This window comes from Carassius carassius, chromosome 25 (assembly GCF_963082965.1).
Source record: "Carassius carassius chromosome 25, fCarCar2.1, whole genome shotgun sequence".
Lineage (NCBI taxonomy): Eukaryota > Metazoa > Chordata > Actinopteri > Cypriniformes > Cyprinidae > Carassius > Carassius carassius.
This window is the reverse complement of record NC_081779.1, coordinates 972417-989916: the sequence shown is the minus strand read 5'-3', so window position 1 is coordinate 989916 and position 17500 is coordinate 972417. Positions and strand designations below refer to the sequence as shown.

The 17500-nt window shown below is 44.2% G+C and overlaps 2 protein-coding genes across 4 annotated transcripts in view; one reads left to right on the top strand and one right to left on the bottom strand.

Annotated features, from left to right (window-relative positions):
- Positions 1–2051, bottom strand: part of LOC132103862 (sodium channel subunit beta-1-like) — a 9815-nt gene extending 7764 nt beyond the window's left edge. The window contains exons 1-2 of one of the 3 annotated variants that reach the window (XM_059508924.1): positions 554–711; positions 242–427 (exon numbers count right to left, since the gene is read on the bottom strand). In XM_059508924.1, coding sequence (XP_059364907.1) covers positions 242–305 — 64 coding nt within the window. In that variant the 5' untranslated portion in view covers positions 306–427; positions 554–711. Of the gene's footprint in view, positions 1–241; positions 712–1913 lie in introns of those variants that run through there. The other 2 variants (XM_059508925.1, XM_059508923.1) reach the window with 2 other exon arrangements.
- Positions 1183–16065, top strand: zbtb22a (zinc finger and BTB domain containing 22a). Its single transcript, XM_059508922.1, has 6 exons — positions 1183–1578; positions 1986–2190; positions 12976–13615; positions 13721–14435; positions 14467–14525; positions 14784–16065. The coding sequence occupies exons 1-4, from the start codon at positions 1505–1507 to the stop codon at positions 14347–14349; spliced, it is 1548 nt and encodes a 515-aa protein (XP_059364905.1). The 5' UTR covers positions 1183–1504; the 3' UTR covers positions 14350–14435; positions 14467–14525; positions 14784–16065.
- Positions 16066–17500: the final 1435 nt, after the last annotated feature.

The following is a 17500-nucleotide window of genomic DNA, read 5'->3' as shown; positions in this document are numbered from 1 at the left end:
TAGTTTTTTATTTTATTGATTTCAATCAAATGTTTTGTTTACATCTTTAGTTATTATTTACATCGCTTTTTGTGTTTATTTTTTAAATCCATTTATTAATTTTAAAAACATGACTCATTTTAACCCCTTTCCATTTAATCACATGTATTAGTTTAGTAAATTCTATTTTTCATTAGACACACAGTTCTCCTCTGATGTGTTCCTGAGGGCCCCGGGCCCCGTGTTCTGATGTCAGACTCACCGGAGAGTGTGCAGAACACACACAGGAGCAGCAGACGCCTCATCATCATCATCATCATCATCATCACCACCACACACACACACACACACACACACACACACACACACACACTAGTGCTGGAGCTTCATGTCCAGAATCCGCGGCCTGCTGCTGTACAGAGGTTTAGTGAAGGCCCCCCTCAGAGACCTGAGATCACAGTTTATATGAGCCACACACCTGACGTTAATCACCACCTGATAAACACTGCTCCGCGCGCGCATCCGTTAATGTATTTATATTCACACACAGCGCCTCATGCAGACCGTCACTTGCCTCCGTGATAAGATCCTCCTCAGACGGACGCGGGTGATCGGTAAGCTGGGATCTGACGGGGTTTAACGCCGCTCGGTGAGTTCTGGAGCTCCGGTGACGCTCGGACTGATGCATTGCGGTAAAAACCCCGGGCCGCGCGCGTAACCGAACCAGCGGTGACGTCACGACGCTGCCGGCCCTTATAAAACTCACCGCCTTTAAATGAAATTAACGATCGATAACTATTATAAATGCTGTTATTCTCTCAAACAAGCTAGCATGTGCTTTAGAAAAAAAGATATGTTTCAAATATAATTTGTTATTTCTTTATATTTATGCATTTATTTATATAATAATAATAATAATATGAATAATAAAAATCAATGTAAAATGTCCCAGTTTTATCCAGAATGGCTAGTTTTCATCTGTAGTCCCAGGGCAGGCTGATGTTTGGAACAAATAAAACAAAACGCCTTTTGTTAAATCTTTCAGGTCAGCTATTTACAGAGATCTAGTCAACTGACATCATTTTAATAATCTAATTTTGTTTTGTTTTTGCAAGACCTAAATAATTCAACAGGGAATTTCTAAATTACAAAAATAAAATGAATTAAATGTCTTCGATAATGGTTATATAAAGCGGGATGATTTAAAGATTTCTTTACGGGAGGATGTTTGTGAATTCACGTCAGACCAGACAGCAAGCGGCGCACGTCAGCTCATGAATATTAATGACGCACACACAAAGTTCCTGGTAGAGCAGCTTGTGGCGTAACCTACTTAATATTAATGACCCCGACCTTCCGCTGGTGACACTGTCACATGGATGCTGCATGATGCATCAATAAAGACCCTGTTCTATTAAGTTCTATTCTATAATAAAACAGTCGCGTGCGCCGCGTCATTTTGATTGCATTTATGTGAACACTATAATTACTCTTTGTAAACTACATAGACTAAGTTGTATATGATATGAGGGGCGGGTCTTCAGGAAGGGGGCGTGTCTCTATGTCTGTTCCGCAGAGCTCCATAGCAGTGAAACGCAGGTGAGATCATAAACACATTCATATTTCATTCGTAAAACGAATCAGAGTATGATTTATACATCGGATAGATGTTAGTAATGAAAACGAGCGGGTTCTGTGCGCTTAGGTGACTCGTGTAGGGTGGGATCTGATGTAAACACACATGATCATCTGCTCTCAGACGAGCGTTTATAAGCGCTCATAAGCTCTAAGTGTGTTATTATAGACTGTTATGAGATGCAGATCTGATCCGCGGCCTGAACTCGAATAACGGCGGAGGAAACGCGTTTAATGTGAATATCTGATGACGGATTGACCGGAGCGGTTCTGCTGGCGGGTTGTGTGTGCTCATATACCCGTGTTATCGGATCCGCGCTCGGCTCTGGCTCTCATCTCCTCCGCGGTCGCGGGTGTTTCTCTCCCCGCAGGATGGAGCCGCTAATCGGCCGCAGTGCTCCGCCAGGCCCGGTGCTGCAGGTGTGTTTCCCCAACGTCCGAGCCTCGGTCCTGGAGAATCTGAACCGGCAGCGCGAGAAGGGTCAGCTGTGTGACCTGTCCATCCAGGTGCAGGGTCAGGTGTTCCGCGCGCACCGGTGTGTGCTGGCCGCATCCTCTCCGTATTTCCACGACCAGGTGAGTGTGCAGCCGATTTCACACTGATTTCACACTCTACATATGTGAAGCACAGTTGCCAACTCTCGCGAGACAAATACGCAACTGGAGCTTCAAAAACAAGCCCAAAACAAGCCCAATATTATTCGATTATTTATTTTCCGCATTATCATTTATTACCAATAAATGAGCCTACAACATATTAAACTGAAACCACTCCTTTATTAAAAAAAGGATAAACCGATTAGGAAAAAAATGATTAAAAAAAATCAGCGACCTGCAGCAAAGCGGAGGGCACGCACTTTCCTCATCTCCGCTCAGCTGTGAGGCTGGCGGCAGTGTCTGTAGAAATTGAAATAAGTTTATTTCTGTCGATAGCAGGATTACAGCGTCGCGCGCGCCGCCTGCACGTTGAATATGTTTTTTTTCCAATGAGGGGGATAAGCAATGTTGCCAGATCTCGCGAGACAAATAAGTAACCAGGCCTGTCAAAACAAGCCCAAAACAAGCGACTTTTTCTACGGAACCCCCCTAGGTTCTGGGAAGAGAAAAATAAATAAACTGTGTGCACGGTTTTACAATTCGTGGGGACGGATTTTAAACTGTGGGTACAGATTGTCAATTTACATCCATGTGGACAGACTGGTAAACTGTGCGCAGTTTTACAAAACTGCACACAAGGTACAGTTTATTTATTTTTCTCCCCCCAGAGCTTCAGGACAATGACGACAAGAGGGAGTTACACCACCTTTTAACATTATTTAACATTAGAAAACTGATGGGATATCAAATATAGACTGATGTACCAAGTACATTATATACACCGTAAACATCTGATAATTAAATAGTGCACACACAAATAAATATCATCCTGAATTCACAAATTCTTTATTATTGCATAATAAAAACTCCCCTAAAGTCCAGTGAGTCACCATCAGTCGCAACTCGCGCGCATTTATTTAAAGTTTACGTCACTCAATGACGACATTTTCCTAACCAGAAAAAAACAACAACAAAAAAAACAGATTGCCCTGCTCTGCCTCTGATTGGCTAGTACTCGTTGCCATCTCGGTCAGAGCCAATTAGAAGCAGGATGTGGGTGGGAAAAAACTCAGCTGTCTCCTGTGTGTATGGGGGAAAGGGAGGGACAGAGAGAACAGTCTAGAACTACTTTAAATAACATAAAGAAAATATCTGCTTGATAACTTATAATGGAGCTGTGAACGTGAACAAGCCCAAATAAGCAACTACAGTTTAGAAACAAGCCCAAAAAAACGCGACCCGCGACTACCAATATTTGTAAGCGACTTTACAGAAAAACAAGCCCAAAGTCGCTTATAATAAGCGGACTTGGCAACACTGATGTGAAGTCCCCGTGAATGGCCGTATTTGCATATTTATGACTGTTTGGTCTTGGCGGTTAGATTTTGACAGTTTGATTTTTGAATTTGATTGACATTTTATGCCATGTAATCCCACTAACAATTTTTGGTTCCCAGAATGTAAAGTTTGTTAAGGTTTGTTTTTGGTTAGCCAGGAAAGTTTTCTTAACGGAAATAGCACGTTATTTCAATGTTCCCTTTCATAGGTCACTTCAATGCTGCGGTGACGTCACCGCTATGGGAACACCTTCGGTTTGACGAATGTCTGAAGCCCTATACCATCCCGCCAATCCTATTGGCCAAATAGCACGTGGCACCGCCCATGCATGCGTACGCATATATATACCTGGTGCCGCGTGCCATTTCACTCAGATTTCATTCCTTCAGTACGAAGCGAATCTTCTGTGCCCTATTATCTCGCATTCTCAGCGATCATCTACGAGCAGTATACTCCTCTCCGCGGACGCGATGAGTCAACGAAAGGTAGGAGCCGTATGATGGGTTATCACGAGGAGGCACTTATGAGAGGTTCGTTGAAGCCTCTCTACAGGTTCTCTCCTTGATAGCCTATGGCTACAGTAAAATATGCATACACTTCCCCTGTGCACTAACGCCAATAGGAAGTATCCGCGCTCTGGAGTGTATTTCTTAAGTCGCCTCGCGTCTAACCCCCACCGTTTCGCTTCTGCGGTCGCCGAGGCCCCGCACGAGGTGTTGGTTAGGGGCGATATGTGCGGCTTGACTATGAATACAGTGATGCACTGGAGTTCCATGTGCTCGCTCTCCCCCACTTGAGCGCGTTAATCAACAGTTTTTGCTCTTCAAATGGTGGATTACGGCTCACACAGCCGCCGCGTTTTCGCTAGCGGTTTGGCCCGATGTTATCTTGTTGGATTGAATCCTGCCGTGGATACGCTTCAGGATTATATACAACAAAACGCGAGTTTGACGCACACGCTTTTCTTCATGTTAATATACCAGGGACTATGCCCTTCACTGAGAGCGCTGTTGGACTGCTAATGCACATCTACCCTCTCACTGCAGTTTCCACACTCTGACATTTGACTGTCTCGCAGCAAGGGCACCTCGAGCGTCATTTAACTGAGCTATCATTTGAGCGCCCCCTCAGACACTCTGCACAATCCAGCCTTCAGAGTTTGAGGGACGGCGCGGAGGCTGGCAAAGATGGCCAGCGGATGACGGTTCACACAGCCGCCGCGTTCTCGCTAGCGGCGTGGCCCGATGTTTATCTTGTTGGATTAAATCCTGCCGTGGATACGCTTCAGGATTATACACAACGAAACGCAGCGAGTTTGATGCATGCGTTTCCTTCATGTTCTCTAACATTGACTGTCTCGCAGCAAAGACACCTCAAGCATCATTGAACTGAGCTCTCATTCGCGCGCCCCCTCAGACACTGCACAATTCAGCCTTCAGAGTTTGAGGGACGGCGCGGAGGCTGACAAAGATGGCCAGTGTATGACGGCTCACACAGCCGCCGCGTTCTCGCTAGCGGCGTGGCCCGATGTTTATCTTGTTGGATTAAATCCTGCCGTGGATACGCTTCAGGATTATACACAACGAAACTCAGCGAGTTTGATGCATGCGTTTTCCTTCATGTTCTCTAACATTGACTGTCTCGCAGCAAAGGCACCTCGAGCGTCATTGAACTGAGCTATCATTCGCGCGCCCCCCTCAGACACTCTGCACAATTCAGCCTTCAGAGTTTGAGGGACGGCGCGGAGGCTGGCAAAGATGGCCAGTGTATGACGGTTCACACAGCTGCCGTGTTCTCGCTAGCAGCGTGGCCCGATGTTTATCTTGTTGGATTAAATCCTGCCGTGGATACGCTTCAGGATTATACACAACGAAACGCAGCGAGTTTGACGCATGCGTTTTCCTTCATGTTTGCCAGGGACTGTGCCCTCCACCAGAGAGTGCTGTTGGATTGCTATGCACATCTAACCCTCTCATTGCAGTCCCCACACTCTACATTGTCTGCCTCGCAGCAAACGGTGCTTCGAGCAGCATTGGATTGAGCTGTAATGCCAAGCGTTCCCTCAGACACTCTGCGCCATCCAGCTTTCAGAATTCGAGGGGCGATTCAAGGGTCCTGCACAGACGACCCATTTATGACGGCTCGCACAGCCGCCGTTTTTTGCTAGCGGCAGAGCCCGATGTTCAATCTGTTGGCCTAATTCCTACCATGGACACGTTTCAGGATTATACACAACGAGACGCAACGGCTCTTATACATACACTTCCCCTGTGCACGAACGCCACAAGCTTTTCGTGCCCGGACATTTTAACATGTATACAGCGTTGCAGGAAGCGGAAATTTTGAGACCGCTAGTATGGTCTCGGGCCGTGTGTGAACGCTTGCCCAACATTTCTCTATGGGTGTTACGCACGATTTGTCACGGATACACCATTCAGTTTCAATAAGGCCCGCCTCCTTTCCGCAGAATTCTTTCCACGGTGGCGAAACCGATGGAAATAGCGGTGCTGCGACAGGAGATGTCAACTCTGCTGAGCAAAGGGGCTATAGAGGAAGTACACCCCTCTCAGATGGAGGCGGGGTTTTTTACAGCCGTCATTAAAAAAAAAAAAAAAACACGGCGGATTACGACCCATTCTGGATTTACACCATCTGAATCTTGCACTCAGGCTGAGGAAATTCAAGATTTTGATGATCATCAGGAGACTCAGGAAGTTCCTCAGATTCGCTTTAGAGAGCAAAGCGTATCAGTACTTCTCAAAGTACATGGATGGATATCTGGCCCCGTTGCGGCCCCAGGGCGTTCGTGTTTGAACTATTTTAGGCAATTGGCTGGTGTTTAGCGCAATCGCAGACTCAATCACACTCTCATGGGGATCTTGTGCTGAATCATTTAACTGCCTGGGCTTACGCATGGAATGGTTCACCCTGTTGTCTCCGCATCGGACGATTCCAGTGACACGGCGATGTGTGATGTCGCTAAAACTATGTATGTCAACCAAATTCTCCTTACCGGAGTCCGGCTGGGGATTTGCGCTTCCCGAGAGACTGTCACGACGGATGCGTCTTTGACCGACTGGGGAGCTGTTTGTCTAGGGAGTTGGCACATAAACAGGTTGGAATTACTGGCTGTTTTTCTGGCTCTCCAGTATTTCTTGAATCTGCTGATCGGCCGTCATGTGCTGCTCAGATCAGACAACACAGCGGTTGTGTCATATCTGAATCATCAGAGAGGATTATGCTCTCGCCCCCTGTGCAGGCTGGCGAAACATGTTCTTTGTTTTCAGAACTAAATTCTATCGATCCGAGCTGTTCATGTCCCCGGACGTTGGACTTTGGAGCGAATTTGCTATCCAGGCAGACTCTGGAGCAAGCGGAGTGCGGATTGCACAATACAAAAATATTACAATACAATATTTATTTATAAAGCACATTTAAAAACAACCAAGGCTGACCAAAGTGCTGTACATAGCAGAGAATAAAATGCAGAGCAGTACAGGACAAAAGAAACAACTGAAAAAATAAAACAAAAAGAAAAAATAAGCAGTAATTGTATCAGAATCAATGAGCATCAAAAGCAAGAGAAAACAAAAAAGTCTTTAAAGAAGATTTGAAGATGGAAACTGAAGGAGCCAGTCTGATATAGAGAGGCAGACTGTTCCAAAGTTTTGGACCTGCAGTCGCAAAAGCACGGTCGCCTCGTTTTTTAAGCCTGGATCTAGGCACGATGAGAAGGCAGTGATCGCTGGATCTCAAAGTACGAGAAGGAGTGTACGGACAGAGCAGATCAGTCAGGTACTGAGGGGCCAAATTGTTAAGAGCTTTGTACACAAAAAGTAAAATTTTAAAATCAATTCTGAATTTAACAGGTAGCCAATGGAGTTTGAATAAGATAGGGGTGATCGACTCATACTTGCGTGCCCCAGTGAGGAGTCTAGCTGCTGCGTTTTGCACTAGCTGTAGGCGAGAGAGAGAAAACTGAGATAGACCAAAGTAAAGTGAATTACAGTAGTCTAGCCGTGATGTTACGAATGCGTGAGTCACTATTTGAAGATTACTCTGAGTTAAAAATGGTTTCACTTTAGATAGTTGGTGAAGCTGAAAAAAGCATGACTTTACAACAGCACTGATCTGTTTCTCAAATTTTAAGTTGTGGTCAAACAGAAAGCCCAGATTTCTTGCGCAGTGGGTTTCATACGGTGCGAGAGAACCACGGTCAACATCAAACACACAGTTTTCCTTGGGCCCGAAGATAATTATTTCGGTTTTATTTTCGTTTAGGTTTAAAAAGTTACTTGAAAGCCAAAGTTTAAGATCACTTAAACAGGCAAACAAGGGTTGTAGACCATTTTTATCATTATGTTTTAAAGGAAAATAAATCTGAGTATCGTCGGCATACAAATGGAAGGATACTTCATATTTATCAAAGATGGAAGCCAGAGGTAACAAATACAGAATAAACAATATGGGGCCGAGGATTGATCCCTGTGGGACTCCGCAGTTCAGAGGTACACTACTGGAGGATTAATGTCCAATACGGACACTAAAACATCTGTTGTTCAGATAAGAGCGGAACCAATGTAAGACAACGCCTCGAAAACCCACGGATGTCTCCAGACGTCGCAACAGGACCTCATGATCAACTAAGTCAAATGCAGAACTCAAATCTAATAAGACTAAGGCCATTGATTTCCCAGAGTCAGTTTCAGTGAAAATATCACTTGACACTCTTAAAAGAGCAGATTCAGTACTGTGTAGAGCTTTAAAACCAGATTGAAACGTTTCATGGAGAGAATTTGCGGATAAGTATGATTGTAGTAGAACCAGTACAACTCTCTCAAGGATCTTCGAAATAAAAGGTAGATTAGAAATAGGACGATAGTTAGAAAGAGAGGAAGGATCGAGATTAGTTTTTTTAAGATATGGCGTCACCACAGCAACTTTCAGACTGTTCGGGAAGGAACCAGTTGACAGGCATTTGTTAATTAAAAGTAACAGGCCCGGTCCAACTGTGTCCATAATTTGCCTAAGGAAAGAAGGTGGAATAATATCCTGTGGACAGATAGTGGGTTTTAAGTGACCAACAATTTCATTAAATGTGTCCAGATCAATCAACTCAAACTCAGACCAGATGGAAGGACATAATGGAACATCATGTGTATACACTGAGTTAGACGATTGAGATCTTAAAACTGTGATCTTATCAACAAATAACTTTGCAAAATTGTCACAGAGAGCAGTAGAGGGCTCTAAGGTGGGATGCACAGAGGGATTTAAAACAGAGTTAATAGTAGCAAAGAGAGCTTGAGGTTTATGGCAATTATTAGAAATAAGTTCAGAAAAATGTTTGCATTTTGCCGACTTTGCAGCTTTCTGAAACACCTTATAGGCATTTTGCATGATTTCATACGAAACCTGCAGACGGTCCTTTTTCCATTGGCGCTCCGCCTGTCTACATACCCGTCTAAGGGTACGTGTAGTGTCAGTGTGCCAGGGCACTACGCAGGTGGAATTAAAAAGATTAAGATGTGCCTCAGCATCCAGGTTATGCAGGGTAGAGACAGATTCCAGGCAGTTACATGCATCATGATAGGCTGTGGAAAAATCTTCACTAGAGCGTTGGGTAAGACAACGAGTTAAACGTGCCAGCGATGGATTTTTAAGTGTGCGTCCAGTGAGAGGAACAGTAAAAACTACAGGCATGTGGTCAGAGAAAGATGCACTGTTGATTTCTATATTCGAAATAGAGAAACCATTGGTTAAAATCAAATCAAGGGTGTGGCCATGGATATGTGTTGGACCAGAAACCCACTGAGTAAAGTCAAAAGACTCAATCATATTTATAAATTCAGCTGAATATGGTTTGGAAGCACAGCAAACATGAATGTTGAAATCACCCAGCAGTAATATTTTGTCATATTTGATAACTAGATCACCCATTAAAGCAGCAAGCTCACTTAGAAAGTCCTTATTTTGCTGAGGAGGACGATAAATTAGAGCTATGGCAATGGGTTTAACTAAGACTAATTGTAACAATTGCACCTCAAAACTGTGGTAGGAGCCGGTAGGTAGAGATCGACAGTGAAGAGTGTTTTTAAAAACAGTAGCAAGACCTCCACCGCGGCCAGACAAACGCGGGGAGTTTAAGAAGTGACAGCCGCGAGGCACCAGTTCCAAAAACGGAGATAACTCGCCGGGCTTTGTCCAAGTCTCAGTAACACACAAGAAATCCAGGGTTTGAGAGGCAAAAAAGTCATTTAAAATGAAAGTTTTATTTACCAGAGACCGGGCGTTAATGAGAGCGAACTTCAGCCGCGATGAAACAGATGCTGGCTGTGTTTCTCGGCACAGCGAACGAAGGTTGTGAAGATTAGCTCCACCACGGCCAGGGTGACTGTAAATCCGAGCAGGTGCAGAGAGGAATCCGGGTATAATAGGGCGCAGCCATCGAAGAGGGCCATCCAGGGAAGAGTGGCCAGCAGTAAAACTGCGCACAAACTCAGATCCCCGCCGAAGCAAGGCGAGCCGCGGATGGCGAACCGGCAAGAGGGCCGATCTGAGTCGTACAGCGATGCCTCCGCGTTTGCCGCGCCTTCTCCGGCGTGGTAGATCGACCTGTAGCTGGCACAGGTATGCAGGGAGGAGAGATGGACAGGGTGGAAGCTCGAAACGCGGTCCACAAACATCGCACCTAACGTTAGGCCAGGCAGTGACCGTGTTACGGATGTTTAAAAGTGATAAACGGTCATAGACCAGTATAGCATTACAATATAAAACTAAATGAGACATATATAAAAACAGAGCAGGTACAAGAGATAGCAACAAGGCGGTCTGCAGACGGCATGCCAAAGACATCGGCGCCATCTTGAAACTTTGAGGATTGCACCCCCAAACGGTAGTCTCCTATGGCAGATTTTCGGGGAAGCGAAGTGGTTTTGTTTGCGTCAAACACGACTACGCATTACCTGCTTTGGTTCTCCCTATGCCCTCCAGCACCCCTGGACTTGGATGCATTAGCCCACAACTGGCCCAGGACCAGTTTGTATGCGTTTTCCCCCAATCTGTCTGATTTCGGCGGTATTATGCAGAATACGGGTGGAAAGGGTGGAACAGCTGCTGCTGGTGGCTCCGCGGTGGCACACACACAGCCGTGGTTTGTGGATCTGATCAATCTGTTAGCGGGCTCTCCATGGGAGATTCCCCTCAGACAGAATTTATTATCACAAGCACGGGGACTGATTTGGCACCCGAGGCCAGATCTATGGAATCTGTGGGCGTGGCCTCTGAGCGGAGTGAGTTCATATGTCCCGGTCTTTCTGCTGAAACTACCGAGACTATACTGAATTCTAGAGCAGCTTCTACGAGACGCTTATATGCTTTCAAGTGGAGACTGTTTAAGGCCTGGTGTGAAACTCATAATATGGATCCAGTTTACTGCCCAGTGGCGTCAGTACTGGAGTTCCTTCAGGAACGTTTTTCGGATGGAGTGACATCAGCTACCCTAAGGTTTACGTGTCAGCCATTCAGCTTACCACGAATATATAAATGGTGCCTCAGTGGGCCGTCATCCACTGTTTCTCGTTCATACAGGGTGCGCGACGGCTGAGGCCTTCATGATTTTCCATTGTGTTGCATGGTTTATCAGGGCATCTGTTTGAGCCCTTGGAATTTGTTCCGGATAAATCCTGACTTTATAGCACAGACTCTGTGGAAGTGTTGTTGCGACCAAGGCCTAATTATGTCCCTAGGTCGCATCTATCTCTTTCGCTTTCAGCAGGTGGTCCTGGAGGTTTTTCCCCTGCTGTGGCGAAGTCTGGAGATCTAAGTCTTGCCCTGTGAGAGCTTAAGACTTATTTGGATCGTACTGCCCCATGGTTGAGTCTGACCAGCTGTTGTCTGTTTGGACAAAGGAATAAAGGCCATGCAGTTACAAACAACGCATGTCCCATTGGCTGGTGGAGGCAATATATTTAGCCTATGAGGCGCGGGCTCGCTTCGCCCTTAGGAGTAAAAGGTCATTCCACGAGAGCAGTGGCTTCTTCTCAAGCCTTTCTCAGTGGATCTTCTATGGATGATATCTGTGCTGCGGCAGGCTGGTCCTCACCGAGCACTTTTATCAAGACTTACAGTCTGGATGTGAGGATGGCTCTTGGCTCCCGGGTTCTCTCCGTTTGAGCAGATGCTTCCTTGGATCCCAGCTATCAGGTACGTCAGGCGTTATGGTATAGCGTTCCCATAGCGGTGACGTCACTGCAGCATTGAAGTGACCTATGAAAGGGAACATCAACACGTATGTAACCTTGGTTCCCTGAATAGGGAACGAGATGCTGCGGTGCTGGCCGTGCCGTACCTTGATAACATTCTTCTTCAGTCATGAAATCTGAGTGAAATGAGTGAAAGTGGCGCGCGGCACCAGGTATATATATGCGTACGCATGCATGGGCGGTGCCACGCGCTATTTGGCCGATAGGATTGGCGGGATGGTATAGGGCTTCAGACATCCGTCACACCGAAGGTGTTCCCATAGCGGTGACGTCACCGCAGCATCTCGTTCCCTATTCAGGGAACCAAGGTTACACACGTAACCGAGATGTTCCCCTGACCTCTTTACTCCGATATGATTACCCGCTGGGCGTCGCTTCAGAAAATGTGTAACACGTTGTAATGCTTTTATTTGAAAAAAACCAAATAAACTGATCAAACATTTTACTTTTGGTGATTTTGGAGGTTGGAAGTTATAGTTGAAGGTATTTACAATTATTTTAACATCAGGAATCAAACTCTTCCTAAGTTTTTCCTTTAGAACGGTCTTAAGAAAGACAAATTCTCAACTTTATTTTAAAAGGTGATACAAAAAAGGCAAAACCATTGTTTTTCTCCATAACTTGTCCTCTTTCAGACTATTGGAAAGAAAAAATCCCAAATACACATATTGTTTTATTTTATCGCAGTTTATCTCTAGATTTCAGTGCATATCTTTAAAGCACTTTTTTCTCTTACATACACCAAACTTAAGTTTTATTCCTCTCTATATTCTGAAGGTTTCAGATTATGTTCGTTTATCTTTTCATACTGATTTTTGCAACAGTTTACTCCTCAAAACATGGTGAAAATGTGTTTGTTTTCTGTCTGTTGACGGTATTTTCTGATTTATGATAAAAAGAGAAATCTAGAATCTTTAATATGTCAACAAAATCATACGAGAATTTTGAACCAATGTTTAGATTTCTGTTTTGGAACCGTATGCAAATGATGTATGCAAATTAGATAATGGTTTATTTGCTTATTTAAACATAACTTTTCAGAAAACTTGAAATACAGAACATTTGTCTCATTGTAGGTACTATGTTTAATCATCTGGGGAAGTATAGTGATGTCTGTTAGCTCTAACTGGAGCGGCTCTGAACACTGCAGTTCTGTTGCCAGGTTCTGCTGAAGAACGTCACCACGGTGTCTCTTCCCTCCGTCATGGACCCTCTGGCCTTCGAGAGCGTGTTAAACTCGGCCTACACGGGTCAGCTCAGCATCGTGCGCGATGACATCATCAACTACGTCACGGTGGCCAGCTTCCTGCAGATGTGGCACATCGTGGACAAGTGCACGGACATCCTGAAGAGGTCACGACCTCTGGTTCAGCTCAGCCCCAGCGGGGCAGCGTCCTCCAGTCACCAGTCGCCCAGCAGCTCCGACTGCTGCTTCGTCGATCCGGAGGACGGGGAGCGAGCGGTGGGCGAACAAACTCTAGAAAAACGACCACAAAGTGCGCTTCCGCCTCTGGCCACATGGAGGCGTCCGACTCAGAGCAGGTGGAGCAGAAGCAGCCTGACGTTCCCCGTCCGAACCGAGCCCGAATGTAGCCTGAATACGGGAGACGAAGGTTTCCACGCATTCCCCGTCGCGACTTTGCCATCCATCGAAACGTCAGACTTCGCGAGGCACCGAATCCGCGCTCGCCTCCGAGGAGCGAAGGAATACGAGGAGCAGCGGCAAATGGAAGCGGATGAAGGAGTCGGAGAGCCGCTGGATGAGGACAAAGTGAGGGTGAAGTGTGAGGAACACCAGGCCGGTGAGTGGAGCTTCTTCATCACTGCAGTTTAGCGCCCGTCCACCAGGGGGAAGCGTGGAGAACCGACGTGTTTTTGACTTGTTGTCTGCTCTTGTCTTCTCTCAGGAGCCGTCGAGTCGGACGGACGTCTCGGAGAGAGCGAGACGGACGGACTGTGGAACCAGTGGACTTTGTCAGACGCCAAGCTGCTGGACGAAGACGAGGAGAACGAAACAGACAGTGCGTTCGAGACCTACGACGAAATCGAGAAGGCCACGGGGCAGATTTCCAAGCGTCCTTTGCCACCGCCGACGTCCGACCAGTTGGCACCGGGCCCGTCCGAGCTCTCCTGGGTCTCGCAGTCGTCCTCGTCCTCCCCGTGCTCTCCTCTCTCTGCAACTCCCAAAGTCCACTTCTGTCACTGCGGCAAAGCGTACACGCTGAAGAGCATGCGCGACCGCCACGTGAAAATGCAGCACCTGAACCTGCGTCCGTTCTCTTGCCCCGTCTGCTCCAAGAGCTTCAAGATGAAGCACCACCTGACCAAACACTTCAAGACTCACGGAGGCCTGCGTCCGTACGAGTGCGCGCTCTGCGGCAAGAAGATCGTCTGGAGAGACAGTTTCCTCAAGCATCAGGCTCTCTGCCAGGGAGCGACGACGTCCGGCTGTCAAAATGAGGACGCAGGTGCACCTGGACAAGTGAAGGTGGAACAGGATGTTTATTCTTTACAGGACGAGGAAATACACTCTTAAAAGTATAATGTTTTTGCATTGAATGCCAATGTCATGACATTCCTTTCAATCAACGTTTCTTTTTTTCTTAGCGCAAAGAACCATTTGTGCCATTGGAAGGTTCCATGGATGTTAAAGGTTCTTTATAGAACCACCAATGCCAATAAAGAACCTTTCTCTTTAAGAGTTCACACACTGTTAAGAGAGCCTCTGAAATAACCAGTCAGTGATCAGTTCTTAAAAGAACCATTTGGCTTTAGTGTGAAGAACGGTTTTTCACTATATGGTTTAGTGGTTCTCTGAATGTTTAAAGTGCTTAATGGAGTCATTGGCGCTAATAAAGAACTCGCTTTAATTGTGACAAGGAGTTTCTAACATCGAACGCCAAAGAACCTTTTAATGAACTGTCTTCGTGTGAAAAACGTTTTAATAACAAACTGTTTTCCACTATTAAGAACCCTTAATGGTTTCATGTATGTTGAAGGTTCTTAATGGAACGATTGGTGCCATATAGTCAGACATTTGCTGCGATCAAAGGAAACACTCGCTTTAAAAATAAAAGTTTCAATTAATTCCAATGAAGAACTATTTTTGGTTTCCCAAAGTTTATGTTTCAGTGAATCATTTCTCCTTAGTGTGAACAACATTTTTATAATCTAAGTACCTCTTGTCCAATAGAAAGGTTCCATGGATGTTAAAGGTTCTTCTTGGGACCATCGATGCCAATAAAAACCAATAAAAGACCTTTATTTTTAAGTGTAGACAGACAGTCGTTGAGAACAGAGAGGAAATTATTGCAGTTCACCGTCTAAAAATTGAATACAGGATGAGCAAATACAGTCTTTATAAAGACAGGTTCCCAGAAAAGGTTTGTCCATTGAATTCCATCAAATTCATCAAAGAACCATTTTTGGTTTTCCAAAGAATCTTTTAATGAACTTTTTTCTTAGTGTGAAATACGTTTTAATAACAGTTTTTTCCACTATGAAGAACCATTCATTCAACATAATTCATTACAGGACAAGGAAATACACTCTTTAAATGATCCACTGAATTCCAGTGAAGAACCGTTTTTGGTTTCCCAAAGAATGTTTAAGTGAACCATTTTTCATAAGTGTGAACAACATTTTAATAATCTAAGTACCTCTTGTTTAATAGAAAGGTTCTTCTTGGGACCATCGATGCCAATAAAATACCTTTATTTGTAAGTGTAGACAGACAGTTGTTGAGAACAGCGAGGAAACTATTGGTTCCTAAATAAGGTTTTTGCATTTAATTCCATCAAATAACCATTTCGGGTTTCCCAAAGAACCTTTCAGTGAAGCGTTTCGTCTTAGTGTGAAGAACATCTGAATCATCTTAATACCCTTTTCCACTATTAAAGGCTTTAGTGGTTCATCACACTTAAAAAAAATAAAGGTTTCAAAACAGGATTGCCATTGAAGAACCATCAAGTCCCAAAGAACCTTCCAATGCTCAGTTCATATAAGAATCGTTTATTTGAAGATTTTAAAAACCTGAAGAACCTTCAGTGTTTCCATGGATGCTGAAGGTTCTTCATGGACCCTTTGGCGCCAACAAAGAACCTTGATTTTTAAGAGTTCAGTGTTCATTCATCTACTGTAGTTCCTCATATGTAGCAGATCTGAATATACAACTAGACTGTACAGAAGAATGATGACTATAATAATGCCGTGTGATTTTTATATGGTCAATAAAAGCATTTTATTAAAATCAGTTGCAGTGTGAAAACTTCAGGGGATGTTTATTTCATTTCATACTTTGGTAACACTTCACAATAAAGTCTAATTAGTTAATGCATTAACCAAGAATGAGTGATACATTTGTTGCTGTTTGTGTTTACTGGTCATTTCAACATCTACTAATACATTATTAAACTCAAAAGCTGCTTCTGTTATTATTAGCCAAGAGTATTAAATGCTTAAGAAGTATTTGTCATTGTTAGTTCATGTAAACATTATTGTGAAGTGTTTCCTCTAAGTGTTTCTGATATAAATGCAATCTGGATCGAATGACTGAAACCAAATCAACAAATATGAATTCAAATCAAAGTGACACAACATGACATTTAGAGCACATTCACAAATAACATTAATCAATATCTTTGAACAAATCTAATATTCTGTGCACGGTTCACTACAATGGTTCTGTGCAGTGGCAAACTGATTTATAAAAGTACAAATATTCCATGTAGTCTCACAAAAATAATCATCGAATCTGAAATATTGTAAAGTAGACTACATGTCCAGCTGTGTGATAATTACATATACATGAATATTTATTAGAATGCATAGTGTCCAGTAATAAGCGTACGCTAACACACGGTTTGTGCTGTTCAGGATAAATCTACTTCCAGTTTAAATCATTGATGTGATGTGATATATTTGGATCATGATGTTGCAAAGATAAAATCTCCAGTAAAATGTTCTTAACCCTTGCTTCTAGTTTGACCCACGTTTGGCAGAGATGTGAGTTATTCACTTCAGACTAAACTAAAATACACTTCATTCTTCACTAAACGCTTCGCAGAGAAACATGCTGCGTAAATCTGAAGGGACAGCAAACCAGACGAAATATTAGTGAAAACAAACAACAGAGGCCCGTTCACACCGAGAATAATAACTACAACAGTATTCAGGTTTATAAGACTATTAATATTCAGTAATATAGATTAAACAGCACTGACACGATCAGATGAGAACGGATTAGTTCATTAACTGATGACTTCTGCATCATTACGATGTGATATTCCTGTTTGAATCGGTCTGAATGTGACTGGACTAAAGCAGGATGGATCCTATCGTTCCTCTGTCGTTATCATTGTAGTGTGGAGTGATCATTATAAGTACCGTGTTTTCCGGACTATAAGTCGCACTTCTTTTCATAGTTTGGCTGGTCCTGCGACTTATAGTCAGGTGCGACTTATCAAAATTAATTTGACATGAACCAAGAGAAACATTACCGTCTCCAGCAGTGAGAGGGCGCTGTATGCTGCTCAGTTCTCCTGTAGTCTACACTGAAGACATAGAGCGCCCTCTCGCGGCTGGAGACGGTAATGTTTTCTCTTGGTTCTAAATAAATGTGACTTATAGTCCAGTGCGACTTATATATGTTTTTTTTTCCTCGTCATGACGTATTTTTGGACTGATGC

What these genes read in the sequence shown, in the direction of transcription:
- zbtb22a (XM_059508922.1), top strand. Translation starts at nt 1,505, where the DNA reads ATGAGGGGCGGGTCTTCAGGAAGGGGGCGTGTCTCTATGTCTGTTCCG. An exon ending in TCCATAGCAGTGAAACGCAG is followed by an intron (nt 1,579 to 1,985) that starts GTGAGATCATAA and finishes CTCTCCCCGCAG; the next exon opens with GATGGAGCCGCTAATCGGCC. An exon ending in GTGTGAGGAACACCAGGCCG is followed by an intron (nt 13,616 to 13,720) that starts GTGAGTGGAGCT and finishes GTCTTCTCTCAG; the next exon opens with GAGCCGTCGAGTCGGACGGA.